The 17,923-nt window shown below is 37.6% G+C and overlaps 1 protein-coding gene across 4 annotated transcripts; it reads left to right on the top strand.

Moving 5' to 3' along the window:
- Nucleotides 1-1,512: 1,512 nt before the first annotated feature.
- Nucleotides 1,513-17,355, top strand: pdik1l (PDLIM1 interacting kinase 1 like). 4 transcript variants are annotated; one of them, XR_014031011.1, is made up of 4 exons: nt 1,513-1,714; nt 4,849-5,148; nt 10,459-11,270; nt 11,504-12,420. XR_014031011.1 is itself a non-coding variant. In XM_081377630.1 (4 exons), the coding sequence occupies exons 2-3, from the start codon at nt 4,864-4,866 to the stop codon at nt 11,197-11,199; spliced, it is 1,026 nt and encodes a 341-aa protein (XP_081233756.1). In that variant the 5' UTR covers nt 1,513-1,714; nt 4,849-4,863; the 3' UTR covers nt 11,200-11,222; nt 17,100-17,355. The 4 variants fall into 4 exon arrangements, 3 of the variants coding, with proteins under 3 accessions (XP_081233756.1, XP_081233755.1, XP_081233754.1); XM_081377630.1 differs by lacking the exon at nt 11,504-12,420 and adding an exon at nt 17,100-17,355 and having other exon boundaries at nt 10,459-11,222; XM_081377629.1 differs by lacking the exon at nt 11,504-12,420 and adding an exon at nt 13,500-14,833 and having other exon boundaries at nt 10,459-11,222.
- The last annotated feature ends 568 nt before the right edge of the window (nt 17,356-17,923 follow it).

Raw genomic sequence — 17,923 nt, 5'->3', positions numbered from 1 at the left:
CGTCAGCCAAGTCTCCATCATGGCTCCTCCCTCCCTCGACTCCACCGTGGGCCATCGTCCTGGCTGTGGTCTGGGCCCCCTCCATCACTTTAATTGATGTTCAACAAATAATAAACAGATGAACAAAGGATAAAGCTTGGGTTGCTGAATCAATCCCTTTCTTCAAAAGCACTTTTTGTAAATTATAATTACAGATCATGCTGTGTTTGACAGAAACCTGACTAAAACCAGACGATTACATTACTTTAAATGAGTCCACCACCCAAGATTACCGTTATTAACACAAGCCTTGTCTGGTTAAATTTTGTTTTATCATTTTATCAGTAATTCTCTCTCTGTTTTGTTGCAGAATTGTACAGATGACAACATGACATGGATGATTTTTTTTTTTTTTTTTTTTGAAGGTGTCTGATGCTGCTCAGCGAGCTAAAAGCTATAAACTACATTGTTTTTCTTCTACAAAAACAACTTAATGGTCAGCAAACATAATATTTGTCACATGTTGCTGGAAAGATTGAGCGCATTTGTAGACAAGATCCTGTCAACCCGCCCAGAGGAGCAGGAGGTTGATAATTGGACTTTACTGGAGGCTGCACATCCCATAAGAGGCTCTATGCACAGATGCTTTACTTCAACCACTGGAGGCTGAACTGAGCAGGGATGATGATTTCCATCTAACGCCAAGCAGTAGCCTACTACAGAAACATTGCTATATTTAATCGAGGTTGTATAATGTATGCACCAGGGTTCTCAATTGAATAAACCCTGCTGAAAAATCCAGCTTTGTTGGTCACCAGCATTGGAAGCAGGAGTGCTAGTGGACCAGCTACACCAGATCAGAACCCAAACTTGAATTAGTTTTGTAATAAAGCCTTTATTTGTCATACTTTTTTTTTTTATTATTATTTTTTATCTTAACGTCATTTGGTACTTTTGGCACAATATGGCATTCATTCATTCATTCATTCATTCATTCATTCATTCATTCATTCATTCATTCATTCATTCATTCATTCATTCATTCATTCAATCAACCAGCAACCATAGCAGAATTTTATTTAAACTGTCCCTTTAACTTTTTGAGCTGACAAAAACAAAATTGTCAAAATACAATGGTTACAGAGCAGACATTGGTGTTTCTTTAAACTTAAAAATATGAATATGAATTAAACAAAGGCTATTTCGGGGTGCCAATATTGTGACACACATGTTTTGAAGAAAACAAAAATCATATCACATTTAATTTTTCTGTCTTTAAAGGATTTTTGGATCATATTTAGCCTATGGGTGCCAATAGTCAAAAGGCGCTGTATATGTTTTTGAAATGTATGTTGTTGTCTGTAAGTTGTCTGGTGTTTTCCCCCTGCTCTTTATTTTATAGTTCTTATAGTTCGAAAATTCTTAATACTATTAGCCTATTAGATAGGCCTATTATATGTTATTCGAGAGAGAGGGCGTTGTTTCTCACTTTCGCTACACTGCCCAAATTTATAAGACAGGCAAAGGGTACGCGCATTAGAAATCTTCGACGCGGACGCTACACTGAGCGCGAGTGCGCTCACGAGTACGCGCTCACGGACATACACACAAAACCACAGAGAAAGCGAGAGAGAGAGAGGCGAGGAGTGTGTGTGGCGGCCTCGCGCTTATAATGGCTGCCAGGAAAAGCAGAGCTGAGGAAAATCAGTTACATTGGGAATAAGGTCGTGCACAGGTAAATGTTTCTTGTGTTCGTGTGTGTGTGTGTGTGTGTGTGTGTGTAGCGGGACTCTTTGTCTGAGCATGTGTGTTGGTCTACTACGCAGGTGCATGTGCTGCTACTGGAACGGGTTTTGCATTGAAATACACCTTTACTGTTACTGTCACAGCAACATATTAGCATCGTGCATATGTTCTCTCGTATGATGGGCAGCTGCAGTGTGTAATAACACGTTTAGACAGCGATATCCAGCTGGAGAGGAGAAAACAGCGGCGCTGTGGCCGAAAGAGACAAAACCGACAGGCCTGTTACACAGCAGCACAAGCACATGACTGCATTACAAACACAACAAACGTTTGTATTCTCACGATTTCTGCTCATGTGCTTCCCTGTCCTAGGCCAAATAGTTAAACAGTGAGTGCGTATTGGCTTTGCCCTTTGATCGCTGTTTCCTCACGTCAAGCTGCTTCCGCACAGACGCGCGCACACGTGTTGGCAGTGCTGTCGAGTCTGTTTACCATTTGCACTAATGGCGTGTTTTTTAAATGTTTCTGGTCACTCCGGTACAAAAGCGAGATATTTGAACTGTTCGTGAATCCCATTTAAAGAGACTGTCATGCTAAAGATTTGTGGAACTTATATGTCCCAGGATGATTCAAGAAAAAAAGCCTTTTTTTTTGATAAATTAGAGTTTTAAGTTACACCACATTGCACATCTGGCGTGTACTTTTTTGCCCTATCAAATGCCGTATTGAGTCCCCCATACCACATTTTACTAACTAGTAATAAAATGTAATCAAAGTAGCAAATTATGGTCATGTTAACTTGCCATTAAGTGCGATCCTTATGTCCCGCTCTACTGTCGAATTGTAGTAGGAAATGTCAACACAGGAAAGAAAATTGCACTTATTAAACAAATGTCTGTATTTTGTTTTATTTGAGAATTAAATAGTATCTCTTCAAACAGTATTAACTCTCCAAAATTCCCCATCTGTCAAGTCTTTTATATATATATATATATATATATATATATATATATATATATATATATATATATATATATATATATATATATATATAGATTTATATATATATATATATATATATATATATATATATATATATATATATATATATATATATATATATATATAATTATTTTTTTTTTATTTTTTTTTAATGTGGCAACACTTCATTTTCTATATTACATTGCGTTTTTCATTTATATAATTCTATGTTGATTTCTTTACCTTGTTAAAATTTCCTAGCAATAAACATTTTTTCTGTCTTTATAAACTCTAGACAAAATGTCATGTGGCAAATAAGTTTTGGTTCTTTCAGTATGAGATAAAACTCAACTGTTGTATTATCTTGAAGAGCCAGACTATTGACAAGTCTTTCATTATGTATCTGGCCAAACACCAACCAATTAACATAGAAGAAGGCACCTGAGTCTTGCCATCCACGGTTTGCTTTTAAAATCTGAAAATTGATACTATTGCAATATTTCAGCTCATTTAAATAATGGCACAACAGTGTGCATAGTGTACATTCGACAATAAAGAAATTAGTGGCTTACAGAGATAACTTGTTGGCTGTGTTGGTGATCCTTTGCTATTAATTGACTCAATCAAAACTGAATATCTTTCAAAGATGCATGGCTGTGAACCCTTAGCCCACAAATGTTGACAAATTCTGTGACGACTTCTTCGCCTACCTTCACCTCAACTCCCAGAAGTTGCATAGCGGTCAGCAAATGAGAGGAATTAGCAATTCTTGTCAATTTAGAGTACATTATGTATCAGACAGTCTGCCTTAGACTGAGACTAATTGTTGTAAAACAAAATATGTTGAGAGAAATCTAAAACATCTGAACTGACTTCAGCTGGACAGCAGCCAAAATGCATAATTTTTCCTGTTTATCACTTTAAAGCTGCTTTGAAACAACCTGGATTTAAAGCGCTGTTTAAATACAGGTGACTTGACTAATGGGCCATAGACGATAAGCAGGTCTACCCTTTCCTACTCTATTTTTAAAAAACTCACACAACCAAAAAAGTACAAAAACTTTACAATTAAATTGAAAACAGAAAATATAAAAATCTATTTCCAAATATGAACAAAAACTATGATATATGTGTGTATATGACTAAAATAACACCATACGCTTGCAACGTAGGTTAAAGGGGGGGTGAAATGCTCATTTTCACTCAATCTCCTGTTAATCTTGAGTACCTTTAGAGTAATATTGCATCCTTCATATCTCCAAAAAGTCTTTTGTTTTATTATATTTTTAATTGAAAGATTGGCTGTACCGAGTCTTTCCGGAAAAAAACGAGCGGCTGGGGGCGGGCCGTGTGGGCGAAGCTAAAGCTGTGCTAATGCGCCGAGCTAACAACACACAGAGACATTTGTTCAACAGTTTTACTCACTGTTCCAACGCACGACCGCGAACCTTTATCATTGTGACTGCTCGATCCTTAAGCATTAGACGATCTGGGCTTTGTTTATAAAACAATCATCGTCGAAATGCAGGGAACAACAGTCTTACACAACTCCGTTTATGCTCAGGAAAACAAACTCCATCCACGGGTGCCTTAACGCCGGGTTCTTTGGGAATCTGTGCAGGGTTGTCTTGCCCTGGCAACCAAAAACACACTTCTTTGGTGACATTGACTTCCCAAAAGCCGGGCAGGGCGCTTTGATGGCGAACTGCTTTCACTCTCTTGCTCTGTTTTACGAGTGCGCGCGCGCCCGCGATCTTACCGGAGAAGTGCCCTTAGGACCCATATAAGGAAATTCCGCCCTCTCTTACGTCAGACAAAGCCATACTCGAAAAAAACTTTCCGAAACTTGTGACAAACCGGAAGGACAATTTTTGGAACAAAAATACTCCTTTAAACGTACAACTTAACTTTTGAAACTTTGACCATGTTTAGCATGGGAATCCAACTCTTTAACAGTGTAAAAAACTCAGTATGCATGAAACAGTAATTCACCCCCACAAAATGACACACTTCACCTTTAAACTTAGTCCCTTAATCAAAGTTAAGTTTGTCATTAATAGCGGCTTTAGAGTTCCCAGCAGATACTATAGTGACTCCATTCATGGTATATTGTATGTTGTGGCTTTCTTCCACATAACACAGGTGAGGAAGAAGAGGATGGTGAGCAGTCAAGCCAAGTACGAGCTGATCCAGGAGGTGGGCAGGGGCAGTTACGGTGTGGTATACGAGGCAGCTGTACGGCAGACTGGCGCTCGTGTGGCTGTGAAGAAGATTCGCTGTCACTCCCCGGAGAACGTAGAGCTGGCCTTGAGGGAATTCTGGGCCCTGAGCAGTATCCAGAGCCAGCATCCCAACGTCATCCACCTGGAGGAATGCGTTCTCCAGAGAGACGGTCTCGCCCAGAGAATGAGCCACGGCTCCAGCTCCTCGCTCTATCTGGAGGTGTGTTTCCAACCTGCAAATACATTTTAGGTTCACATTATGTTTACTAGAGTCAAATTGAAAAACTTGATAACAATGAAAAGGAAATGCAAACCACTACGTTCATATATTTATTGCTAGCTATTCATATCAATTGATAGTATTCAAGAAATGGGACATATTGACCATTTCTGGACACTTTAGGAACTATTACTGAATGAAATTTTGATTAGACGTAAATCATTTATTATCTGCGTATTACTGCTCAGTGCTATGCATTCAGTATCCTCCCAGGAAACAGGAAGCGGCTAATTCAGCTTACAGTAGTTTTTGGTTTATTAAAGGGGTCATATAAAGAACCGCAAACAAAGTAGTTTGGCTTTCGCAAAAAAACAACACAGCGTCTCCACAACATGGCGGTGCCGGCTGCAACAATAATACAGTTACAATAAAAGTTACGCCCGCCTTTCTTTGCGTATACATTTGGGCAGTGTTGTGAAACTCTGGCTCCACACACTGATGTAGATTTGTGGGGGCGTGTTTAAATGAAGCGTTTTAGGAAGTTGTGGCTGAGCCTTAACTTTTACAAAGAATATCTCTTTGCGTTTGAGACTTTAAGCTTTGTAACTGCAGATCTTATACATGCACAGCTACATAACACACCAAAGAAAAAGGAAAACAAGAAATGGCATCATATGAACCCATTAATGGGGATGTACTAAATGAATTGGTTGGTTGTCTGAACATGCTGCCTTCATCATGGGGTAGATGAGTGGGCATGAACAGCACCACAATGTTTTGAATTCTTGAGCCCCTTCACAGTTAGGATTTTTTTTTCACTGTAGCATTTTTGTAATCATTAGGGCTGCACGATATTGGGAAAACTTGCATTGCAATATTTTATGAACTTTCCGTTCATACTTTCACAACACCATTTTCAGCTGAAAACTTTGTTCTGAACAGTGAACAGTGTTCAGGCTGTTCGTTTACACGACCACGGCGTTTGGGAGGACAGTAAACATAAACTTTTGAAAACCGCTTTCAAAGTGCAAGTTTTTGAAAATGATGTCATTATCTCTGTGTAAACTACAAAACGTGAATTTGTGAAAATGGTGACGTCATGCGCATGCATATCACATGTTAAGTCAATAGGCGGATAGTTTTTCTTTACAAAGTGACATCGCCAACTACTGGCCTGGCAGCGCAATACAGCATTTAGTAGTTTTTGCAGATCCGTGTTAACGGGGATCGTTTTGACAATGTTGTTGTCTGTATGCCTGTAAACCTGCAGCCTTTCTGTTTTGATAATCACTTTATACCAAATTGCAATATCGATTTTATTGTGATGTCATGCAGCCCAATTTTCTATGCTGTTTATGAAGCATGGCCCTAATTAAAGCTTGCCTCATTTATCATTGATTCATTGTGCTTGTTCTATACTTTTTTCGTGTGACTAATACATTACCCATCATTCTTTCTGAAATTATTATAAAATATACATAAAGCATCAATTAAAAACTTAATATGCATCATTTGCTCTTTACTATGTTATTTTAGTGCTAAGATTCCTGTGTTTGTCAGTACTTGAAAATGAGAAAACGGAAAATTAAGTTGTCCCTTGCATCCATTTTATTCTGAAAATCACACATTACATAGTAATTACTACTCCTGAAAGTAGGAACTTCCCAGGAGGACTTGAAGGAGCATATTCCCTGTATAATTTAGGGTTTATGATCATGTCCCACAGACACTGACCAGACATGTTTCTTAAGATATGGACTGTAAGCGCAGCAACTGACGCATTAAACAAATAAATAGCTTTTCCCTGCATAATATTATCGTAGTCTTCACAAACAAGGCAGATGTACAGATCTCACTGTTCTGACAGTCTAATAGTGACTGTTAACATGAAGTACAGCATGCTAAAAGCTGGTAAAAAAGTTTCCAGCTCCATCCTGCAAAAAAACCCCAAAAGGCCACAAAATCACCTCCCAAATTATTCTGATGATGAATATGCAAAAGGAGCAGGAATACGAACTACTTGGACTACTCTACAAAGGAGACAGCACTCTTTAATACAAGTGGATGATTATAGTATTGTATGCCATTTTGTGTTGGGTCAAGTTGCATAAAGATGTGAGGATGTTGTGACTGGATGGAAATAAGCCAGAGTGCAGCACAGTAAGAGGTTGTTATTCCTGGCCTTTGAGATGTGGTTGATTAGCACTCTTGCTGCTATAATTGTGAGCCTGCAGAGGGCCGTTTGTCTGCTGACCTCTGTCTGTACAAAGCTTTCAGCATCTTCTGTCAAAAGGCAGCTGGCAAAGGGGAAACGTGGTTCAGATAGACACAGAAATCCCCAGAAAAACTTGTAAAGGTTCTGAACTTTTCACCACATGTTAATATCGCTTTTCAACCCTAGGTAAAGCAACATTTCAAACAGAATTTTGAGGTTAACCCCATTTTGAACCTCAAGAGCCAATTTAATTTTGCATCGAATTGAATGCTACAGTTTTTAGCAACAGACAAATAATCATCAGGAGGTATCAAAGGAGGTTTACCTCATTAAAGATTCTTGCCTATAGACTTTCAGGATCAGAATCTTAGGGAAACGGTAAAAAAAAAGACTGTGAGAGGGATTTTTCTTGACAACAGTTAGACAGACTAGAAGATATTACTACAGAACATGTTCCTTGTGTGCTGTGCTTGTCCAATCACTTTTATTAATCTTGTAAATATATAAATAAGAATGTTAACCCAATGTTTACGATGTACAGCGTGTGAATATTAATTACATGTATTAATACAATACTGTGGTTACTATGTTAGGTGTTTAAAGCCCTTTTTAGTTTTACTTGGGGAAATAGATTAGATGCATTTGGTTACACTAAACATGTGAATCTTCAAGAAGTCTGCAGTTTAATTATTGATTCTGCTTAATGTAAAGAGAATTTTGTTTTGAACAAGTTTTGTTTTTGTAAAACAGAGCTAAACTTAAAACACAAATCCAATGTGTTGGTTATCAGGGGAAGGATGTGGTTGAATGTACCAACACATGACATGCAGCAGTGTGTCTGTAACGCGCATCTCCTCTATGGACAGTGCTGTTGTTTTTGTTCTTCAGATTCAAGATGTGCTCTGATTGGTTCCTTGTGGAGACAGATGGTGTGGCGTTCATCAGTTAGCGCTCTGTTTTGCAATACCCTGCAAGATGGTAAAGAAAACATAGCTGCCAAAGCTGGTTGTGTAATTGATCATCCAGTCAATATGAAACTGACTAACTGTGATGTCACTCTTTTGTATAAGAAACCTCTGTTTAAAGCTACTGTTAAATATCTAATACAGCATATATTTTCCCTCTCGTTTTTGTGCAAGGTGACAGACTATATGCAGACAAATTATAAATAAACTTGCACTTTTAATTCAGTACTGCAAAGTAATATTATCTCATTTAAATCTTATTGATGTGCTATGTATTTTTGTGCTTATTCTGCATTCAATTCATTCACAATTTCCTCCTAAAAATCTCAAATTAAAATATTTACAAAGATGCGATAATGTTGGGTTGAAAATTATGTACATGGACACTAATAAACATAAAATTATGTACATGGACACTAATAAACATTTTCTTTCAGTCAAATTAATTTGCATCAGTGTTTACAAGTTCTAAAATGACCTCTTTAGTAACTGTTAGCAAAGACAAAGCACAGTAAATGATTCTCTCTGTTGATAATAAATATATGAAGAGTTCAGATGCAAAACCCTCTAAATGCCATCTGAAATTTTCTTCTAGAATGATAATTTTTATCAAGCTCATATATTTAAGTTCAATAATTTCCCTTAAATGGCAATGAAAATTACCTATTAATTGTCATTTAAGTGAAATTTCTTAACTTAAATACACAAGCTTGATAAAAATGATCATTCTAGAAGAAAATTTCAGATGGCATGTAGAGGGTTTTGCATCTGAACTCTTCATATATATATATATATTTATATTTATTATTATTATTTTTTTTTTTTTTCATACATCAACTTATGAGAATCTGTGATTCAACACCTTTATGGTTCGAGTCGGAAGGAATATTCTACATCTAATTTTGGATGGAACACATCATTAGCATAATACGCTAGCATCAAACTCAATAGCAGCCCATTAAGTTTTGGAACAGAACTTTTGTCTCTCTTTAAGTGATTGTGTTTTAATGGATGTTGATGTGGATAGATGGGATTTATATTCGCTTGATGGAATGTGGGTTGTAAGTCAGCTTAAGATTTCATCCATGAAGTTTGGCTTCTATCCCGGAACATCTTTAGTTTTATCCTACTAAACTTTGCCTAGAGTGTGCTCGGCAAGCAGATAATACTGAAACAGGATGAAATAGCTGGAAGTTTAATAAAAAATAAAAAACTTTTCTTTTACAGACATGAATGATTCCTCAAATCAAGCAGCTAGTTGTTGAGAGGTGTGCTATTACTTTTCTAAGCAATCTTAACTTATGATTTTCCCTTGGTGACAAAAAGAAGGCAGGAGACTCAATCAGTGGTTGCTTATTGGTCCGAGCAATGCCTTATCAACCATCCTGAACAAAAAAACTCCAATTGCAACACTTTAGCAGCTGCATATGTAAGCCTTGGCAAACCACACAACACCCTGGCATCATGGTGCAGAGTTTTGCACAGGCACTAGCAACGGTCATGGGTTCTAATCCAAGGGAATGCATGAACTTATATGTATACTTTCAATGCAATCTAAGTATCTTTGAAAAAAAACTGCTGGGCAAATGCATAAATGTTGATGTTTCCCATCATGAACTTAAAAAGAAAAATAGCTGGATATGAATTTACATGATACTTTAGATTATCCACTAATTAACAGAAGTGGGCCTTATGTCTAGTGTCCTTTCCATAATGAGAAGACCGTTATGTCAGTGGACAGTGCACATTTTCTGTTGTTTTGTGAATTGAGCAACTATTCTGTAAAATGTTTACTTTTTTGTTGTTGTTGACCATCAACCACTCTACTTCCTTGTCATTAGTTGAACTGGCCATTAAAAATTCAACCACAAGTGCAATTGCATAACTTTTAATACAAAATGTGAACCTTTACACCCTTCAACTCCAACCCTAGAGGGTCAGTGTCCTGCTGAGTTTAGTTCAAACCCTAACAACACTCTAACAAGCTAATCAGTTTCCAAATTACAGACAGGTGGGTTAAATTGGGATTGGTATTAAAATCTGCAGTACACTGGCCCCCCAAGAATAGAGTTGAAGAGTCCTGTTTTACACAATTGGTTTTAACTTTTGTATTTCTTTATATCCACTCAGTTGGTAGAGACATCCTTGAAAGGTGAGATCACATTTGACCCCCGCTGCGCCTACTACCTGTGGTTCGTCATGGACTTCTGCGATGGTGGAGACATGAATGCCTATCTACTGTCCCGCAAACCCAGCCGCAAGACTAACACCAGCTTCATGCTGCAACTGGGCAGCGCTCTTGCCTTCCTGCATCGCAACCAGATCATCCACCGAGACCTCAAACCTGACAACATTCTCATCTCACAGGGCCGCACCCCGGCCGGGTCCCCCGAACCCACCCTGAAGGTGGCTGACTTTGGCCTCAGCAAGGTCTGCTCCTGTTCGGGCCTGAACCCCGAAGAACCGGCCAGCGTCAATAAGTGTTTCTTGTCCACAGCTTGTGGAACGGACTTCTACATGGCCCCTGAGGTCTGGGAGGGCCACTACACCGCTAAGGCTGACATTTTTGCTTTGGGGGTGATCATATGGGCCATGGTGGAACGGATAACATTTGTGGATGTAGAGACTCAGAAGGAGCTTTTAGGGAGCTATGTACAGCAAGGGGAGGATATTGTCCCCCTGGGGGAGGCTCTGCTGGAGAATCCCAAGATGGAGCTCCTCATCCCGGCCCGGAAGAAAAGCATGAATGCTGGCATGAAGCAGCTGATTCGAGAGATGCTGTCCGCCAATCCACAGGAGCGACCTGACGCTGTTGAACTGGAGCTCAGGCTGGTTCGGATCGCATGCAGGGAACTTGATTGGGATACGTGAAAGGAAACCATCTTGGACATGGGGTAAACATATAGAAAAACATGCTCTGAGCTTGGTGAACGTAAAAACATGTTGTTTGGCCCTGTCCCAAATGGCACACTTGATGTTGACGTAGGGTATTGTGGTCTACGCTCTGAAGTGTCCGTGAAATCCATAATACTCTAGGGTTTATAAGTTGTCAATTCAGATTTTAGGTCCCTTTTGTCTTGCTCACAATGGTGTAGATGATTACCTAACATTATCCATGCTGCAAAGTATAGACTTTGAGTAATATCTCGCAGGGTGAGAGTGCCCTTTGGGACAGGGTCTTTGTGGGCAGGATTGAGTTCTTAGGGGGCGGTTGCACTGGTTCTCCAGTTTAGTGCAACATTCATTGATGAAAAAAAGCCTGTACAATGTTAAATACTTATTACTGACTCATGTTCACTAGCGCATTGGGACTTTAATTGACAGGAGTCTAGCTGGGCTTCAGTGGGGATTCATTAATGAAAAACATCAGATATCCACCTTCCACTGACCATAAACAACATTGACTCAGATAAACACAGAGGTCCACAGAATTCCCAGAACATTCCCAGGACTAAAACATCAGATAGCATGTAGATTAGGGCTGGGCGATATAGCTACAATATCAATTTGTAAAATATTTTGGCTTTATGAAATATTCAACATTTTCCTTTTGATGGTTTTTGGTTTGTATTTATTTTCTTTGCTTATGAATTGGAGGAACTGGTTTACTGACATGGTCTTAAGGAATCATAATGGCATTAAAATCATGTTTGCTCATTTTGTCACCAACAACAAAATAGCGAACATGTGTTCAATTATCGTCCAGCCCTATTGTAGATTTAATATAGCGCAGCAAAAAGACGCATGACTTCCATATTTCTTGGGAACTCTTTAGTTCTCTATGAGAGCTAGTCTCACCTCACTACTGGTGCTAATTCAACTCGTAATGCAAAGCGGAAAACATGCAGCAAATAACAGCTTCTTTAACAGCCACCTCGATTTACTTTTTTTTTTCTTCTTTTTTTACAGTCAATTTAACAGTTTTTTTACAACAGGATCAATATCTGTTGGCTTCAGGGAGTTGTATTTGTATCACTCAGTCTTTTCTACAAAAAACTTAAAGGCAATAGTTTATAGTCTGTCAAAAGACAAATTATTCTGTAGTATTAATCATCCTGCTGGAAATTTGAATAATCAGTGAATACCCATTTTAATGAAAAAAACAAACGAAGATCGAGTTTCAAGGGAATTCAGACGTAGTGTAACTGACAGATATGAATATATACAGACTTATTCTGTCTTTACTTCCTAATGGAAACTAAACGATTAAAGGAAGCTCTGTGTACTGTATGCGTGAAGGATATGTGTCCATTTCAGAACACCAGATGTGAAGTGGTTCGACATTACTTCTTGAATTAAGGGTCTAAGTTTTCTCCTCTGGACTGTGGGTCAGATTTAAAAAGGGGAAAGCTGGCACTTTCCACAAACAGGGAATAAATGGGAAAGTAAAATGGTCAGTGAAAAACATTAGCTATTTTATTTTCTGTTGGTGTGTTCTGAGGTTTTATTTTTATTTATTTTTTGCAGCCATGTTACCAAAATTCTTAACATCTCTGAGAGTTTGAAGTTGAGTAATAATCATTAAATAAACTTGATTATTATACAATTATTACAATTAGAATTGAATGCATTATAATAATAAAAAAATACACAGAATGTTTAACAGAGTAAAGAGGGACATAGTTGCACCAGCAGGATCTAGTTGTCTAGTTTGTACCCCAGTTGTTGGTTTATAGTTGTTGAAAGACTTCAATAACAGGCTGAGTGGTTGAGCTTGACGAAAAAATGAAGACAATAGAACAAGATTTGCATCACACCATGCTATACAAAGAGTCAAACTTAAGATAATGTTTTTGATTGTAATCCTATGTTAAATGATTTCCAATTTCTTTAAACAAAGTTACACCATTTGTACCCTATTTGTGGAAAGTACCGTCTGCTCTTTCAGACAGAATGGCTACAATTACTTTAGCTGATTGATCTGAGGATTCGCTTAAACATTGACTTGAATTCATAGACTGAAAGTCAGTCTGGAATGGACCATGGCGTTTACAAGTTAAATAGAGATTCTTGCTCACAACTTGTGATCTTTACACCCAGTGATCCTCATGTGAACGCTGTGAACAACCAGCCTCGATCAAAAACAGGAAACCTCATGTATTAGCACAGAGAGAGTTACGCACTACAACAAACACCAGTGCACTAATGCATGCAACTCCTCTCACCTTCAGGGAAATGCGTACAGGGAGTGTGAACGGATAAAAACGTTGATGCCAACTCACACACACACAACCATAAGCCTCTGTGAGTCGGGGATCTCACATCTTTGACACATAATACCAGCGAGCTGAATTTGATCTCCACTTCACTGTGTCATTTCTGCCTGGAATCCCAGAGTGCAGAATTTTACCGGTAATCCCTTCCGCTACGCTCATGACAGACTAACGCTAAGCCTGTTACGTTTCTGAGGTATTAGGCTAAGACAGCATTCTCTGGGACAGAAACTGTCATTCAGGTCAACATTTTGTACAATTTTACTGGCAATTCAGACAGGAGTCCTCGTGGTAGTAGTACCTCTGTCCCTTTAAACACACAACACATCTTTTTCCTAAGTGACAAAGTGTGTATCCATATTTTTTTTTTCACCTTGTCAAGTGGGGCATGCTGTAATTGACAGAACCAGCTACATTTTAATTCAAAGCAATGGTTTAAATCATCCCTCTCAATGATTTTTTTCTTTTTCTTTTGTGGAAGCTTCTCTTCCAACTGTGGTATTATACTATAATCCATATTATCACAAGAATAAAGGATAAAGGGATTATTTTCACAGAGCCACTACTTCTTAATCACCCAAATATTGTTTAATCTTCCTTTTTCTTGTAGATTACCATAATTTATGCCTTATTTTTAAATCCTATTGCCCTTATGAGCACTTGATTCGGCCGTGTGTTTCCTGGAGTTCTCTCAAAGGACAGAGCTGTTTGACTGATAGGCACCTAGTTGTGTTGGTTTGAAATTATTCTTTATCAAATGTTGCTGTTTGTCAGTATTAATTAGAGAACTTCATGGAAGGGACCAATCTGTCCAATTAAAGCGATGTGTTGTCAACTTAATGGGGGTCATTTAAAAAAAACAAAAATGTTGTCATTTACTCACCCTCACATTGTTCCAAACCTGAATGAGTTTCTTTCTTCTGTTGAACACAAAAGAAGAAATTTTGAAGAATGTTTGTAACCAGACAGATGGCACCTATTGGCTTCCATAGGAAAAAAAATACTATGGAAGTCAATTGATGCCGTCAACTTTGTTGTTAACAAAATTCTTCAAAATATCTTCTTTTGTGTTCAGCAGTAGAAAGAAACTCGTACAGTTTGGGAACAACATGAAGGCGAATAATTGAATAATTTTGGGTGAACTATCCCTTTAAGAAAGAATTGAATTGCGCAGCCGCTAAGCCGACATGCAGATGAATGTCACTGGAATGTAAACTCGTGGCCCAATAGAAACATTGTGGGAAAACAGCAAAATAAAGGTGTGGTGCTCTCTTACGCTATGTTCACACTGCAGTTACATGTGTCCCAAACCCTGTTTTTGGTGTGTGAACAGCAAAAATGATCTGAGCTACTTTTGTATTATTCAGATACATATCTAATTTTATTGACCTGTGTCTGGGTTAAAATACATGGTGCATAAAAATGGACACTTAAGTCGCATTTAAAGGATCAGCTCACCCAATTTTTTTTAATTCTGCCACCATCTCCCGTGTGTTGTTCCAAACCTGTAAGATTTTCGTTCATCTTCAGGGAAAAAATGAAGATATTTTTAATCAAGTCTGAGCCAGTTCTATACTCTCCATTGGCAGCTATGCCAGTTTGACGCTTCAAAAAGTTCATAAAGAGATCGTAAAACTAATCCATATGAATTAAATCTGTTTAGCATATAAAGCGATCGTGTTTCTTCGTCAAAGTGGTAGTTGCGTATACTGTCAATGGAGGGACAAAAAGGTCTCATTTAATTAAAAATATCTTCATTTGTGTTCCGAAGATGAACAAAAGTCTTACGGGTTTGGATTGGAACGACATGAGGGTGAGTAATTAATGACAGAATTTTTACTTTTGGGTGAACTAGCCCTTTAAAATGTTTATAATTTTTCTGTTTTAGAAAAAATGTCAAAGAATCGTCTGCCCTTAAATGCTGCTAGAGCTTTTCTCAAAACTGATTTCACTTCTCTGAGCCATTTTTTGCTATGACTTTTAATCAACTGGCAAGTCAGGTGATTTTTAATTGATGTATTAAGAAAGTTCTCCTTAAGTTCACCTAGGTGTCCTAACCACAGGTGTGGTTCATAACAATTATGAGCATGTTCCACTAACGCTTGACTTTAAACAGTCACAACAGAAGTTAATATGTCAATGCATAGATTCATGAAGTCCAAAGTTGCAAATACTTTCAATGGTTCAAAAGTTAAGGGTTGTTAAGATTCTCTTATGCTCACCAAGGCTGTATTTATTTGATCAAAAATACAGTAAACCAGTAATATTTTCAAATGTTACAATTATTATTATTTTTACTATTATTATTAATACATAATTAAATTACATCTTAATATTTATTAATATATCATGTGATAAAGCGGATTACTCCAGTCTTCAGTGCCACATGATCCATCAGAAATCATGTGATTTGCTGCTCAAGAAACATTTCTTATAATCATTGATGACGAAAACAGTTGTGTTGATTAATGTTTGTGGAAACTGTGAAGCATTTGTGTTTTTTTTCAGGATTTTTTTATGGATAGAATGTTTAAAAGAACAGCATTTATTTTAATTTTTTTTTTTTTTTTTTTTTTGGGGTGTAACAATTTAGAAGTTTATACTGTCACTTTTGATTAAATGCATCATTGCTGAATAAAGGAATTAAAAAACATATAGATTATGCACCCCAACTTTTGAACAGTAGTGTAATTTCATAAAATAAAAGAATGATGTTATAATCAAAATGCCTGTTTTACTCACACAGGTCAATTTAAGATTAGCGTCTGATATGGGACACATTTAAAAAAAAATATGGCAACAGCCTGATTGGAGCAGAAAATTATGTTTGGGTGTCTTATTCTGCAGTGTGAACAGACTTAAAGCACCCCAAATTTGTTTTATAGATGCACCTATTTTAACCTGACATGAGTTTTTCCTTCTTGACCAATAAAATATGACCCACAATAATTTCCACTTATCTCTCTCTCTCTCTCTCTCTCTCTCTCTCTCTCTCTCTCTCTCTCTCTCTCTCTCTCTCTCTCTCTCTCTCTCTCTCTCTCTCTCTCTCTCTCTCTCTCTCTCTCTCTCTCTCTCTCTCTCTCTTCTTCTCTCTCTCTTCTCTCTCTCTCTCTCTCTCTCTCTCTCTCTCTCTCTCTCTCTCTCTCTCTCTCTCTCTCTTCTCTCTCTCTCTCTCTCTCTCTCTCTCTCCCTCTCTCTCTCTCCCTCCCTCCCCCCTCCCTCTCCCTCTCTCCTGTACATCTGTACATGAACGTCTAAGCCTGGAATGCACAGATAACTTCCTGATGGTTTTATGTGTTTGAATGATTGGTGAGTTTATATTGTGGGCTGGGCTGTCCATCATTGGTTGTTACTAGTGGTGTGCTGACATGATGTCATGCCCTTCTCTGTTTCTGGTTTTCTGTGCTGTTTCAGTGTGTCTACTGATATGATCTGATATACTGATATATGAAGGGTAAACGTCTTGTGTGTTAAAACTGGGAGCACAACTGTATTGAAATTTTGTAACAAAAAAAAAAAATCTTGTTTCAAACAAGCACTACGAACTATTTCCCACAGTGCCCTGCTCACAGATCCCCCCCCCCCCCCCCCCAAGCCTCCAACAGCCTGACCTGATTTACGAACAACTACTGGGAACTTGGTGGTGTTGCACTGTGACTTGAAAAGTGCTTTTATTTCTTTTCTTTTTATTTTCACAGACACTTTGTGTTCTTGTAAAGTATTTTGAGATAAACAGAATTTCATGAGAGGGGATCTTCTAAGTGAATGTGTAATTTATTGTTGGGGTTGGCTTTATTAATAAAACTTTTACTTGAATCATGTTTTATTGAAGTATTTATTTATTGATAAATGCAGAGAAAGTCTCTGTGTTGGCCAAAATTACATTTTAATGACCCGTTTATAAAGTGGAAGGTCATCCATTAGCTTTTTGCCAGTGAGTACTCACAGAAATTATAGAGCCATAAAAACTGTGGTATGCATCATGTTCTAACAACTGAATATTTTTACCGTTACTGAGTCTTTGAAATGCAGTATCACAGATAGCAGAAAATATTAACAGAATATTAATAATATTTTTTATTTATTTATAAATCTTAATACGTGAAATAAATTCCAGTAACACTTTAGTTTAGGGTCCAATTCTCACTATTAACTAGTTGCTTATTAGCATGTATATTACTAGGATATTGGCTGTTTATTTTTTACTTATAAAGCACATATCAATGCCTTATTCTGCATGACGATTTCTACATCCTTTAATCCTGCCCAATTCCTACCCAATACATAAACCTAACAAATACCTTAGCTATTAATAAGCAGTAATTTTGAGGCAAAAGTCATATTTAATAGTTAAAGTTCCCCTGTAATCATTTTATCCATTA

The sequence above is a fragment of the Scardinius erythrophthalmus genome (assembly GCF_964197995.2).
Source record: "Scardinius erythrophthalmus genome assembly, chromosome: 10".
Lineage (NCBI taxonomy): Eukaryota > Metazoa > Chordata > Actinopteri > Cypriniformes > Leuciscidae > Scardinius > Scardinius erythrophthalmus.
The sequence above is the reverse complement of the archived record's forward strand: the minus strand, read 5'-3'. Positions and strand labels throughout refer to the sequence as shown.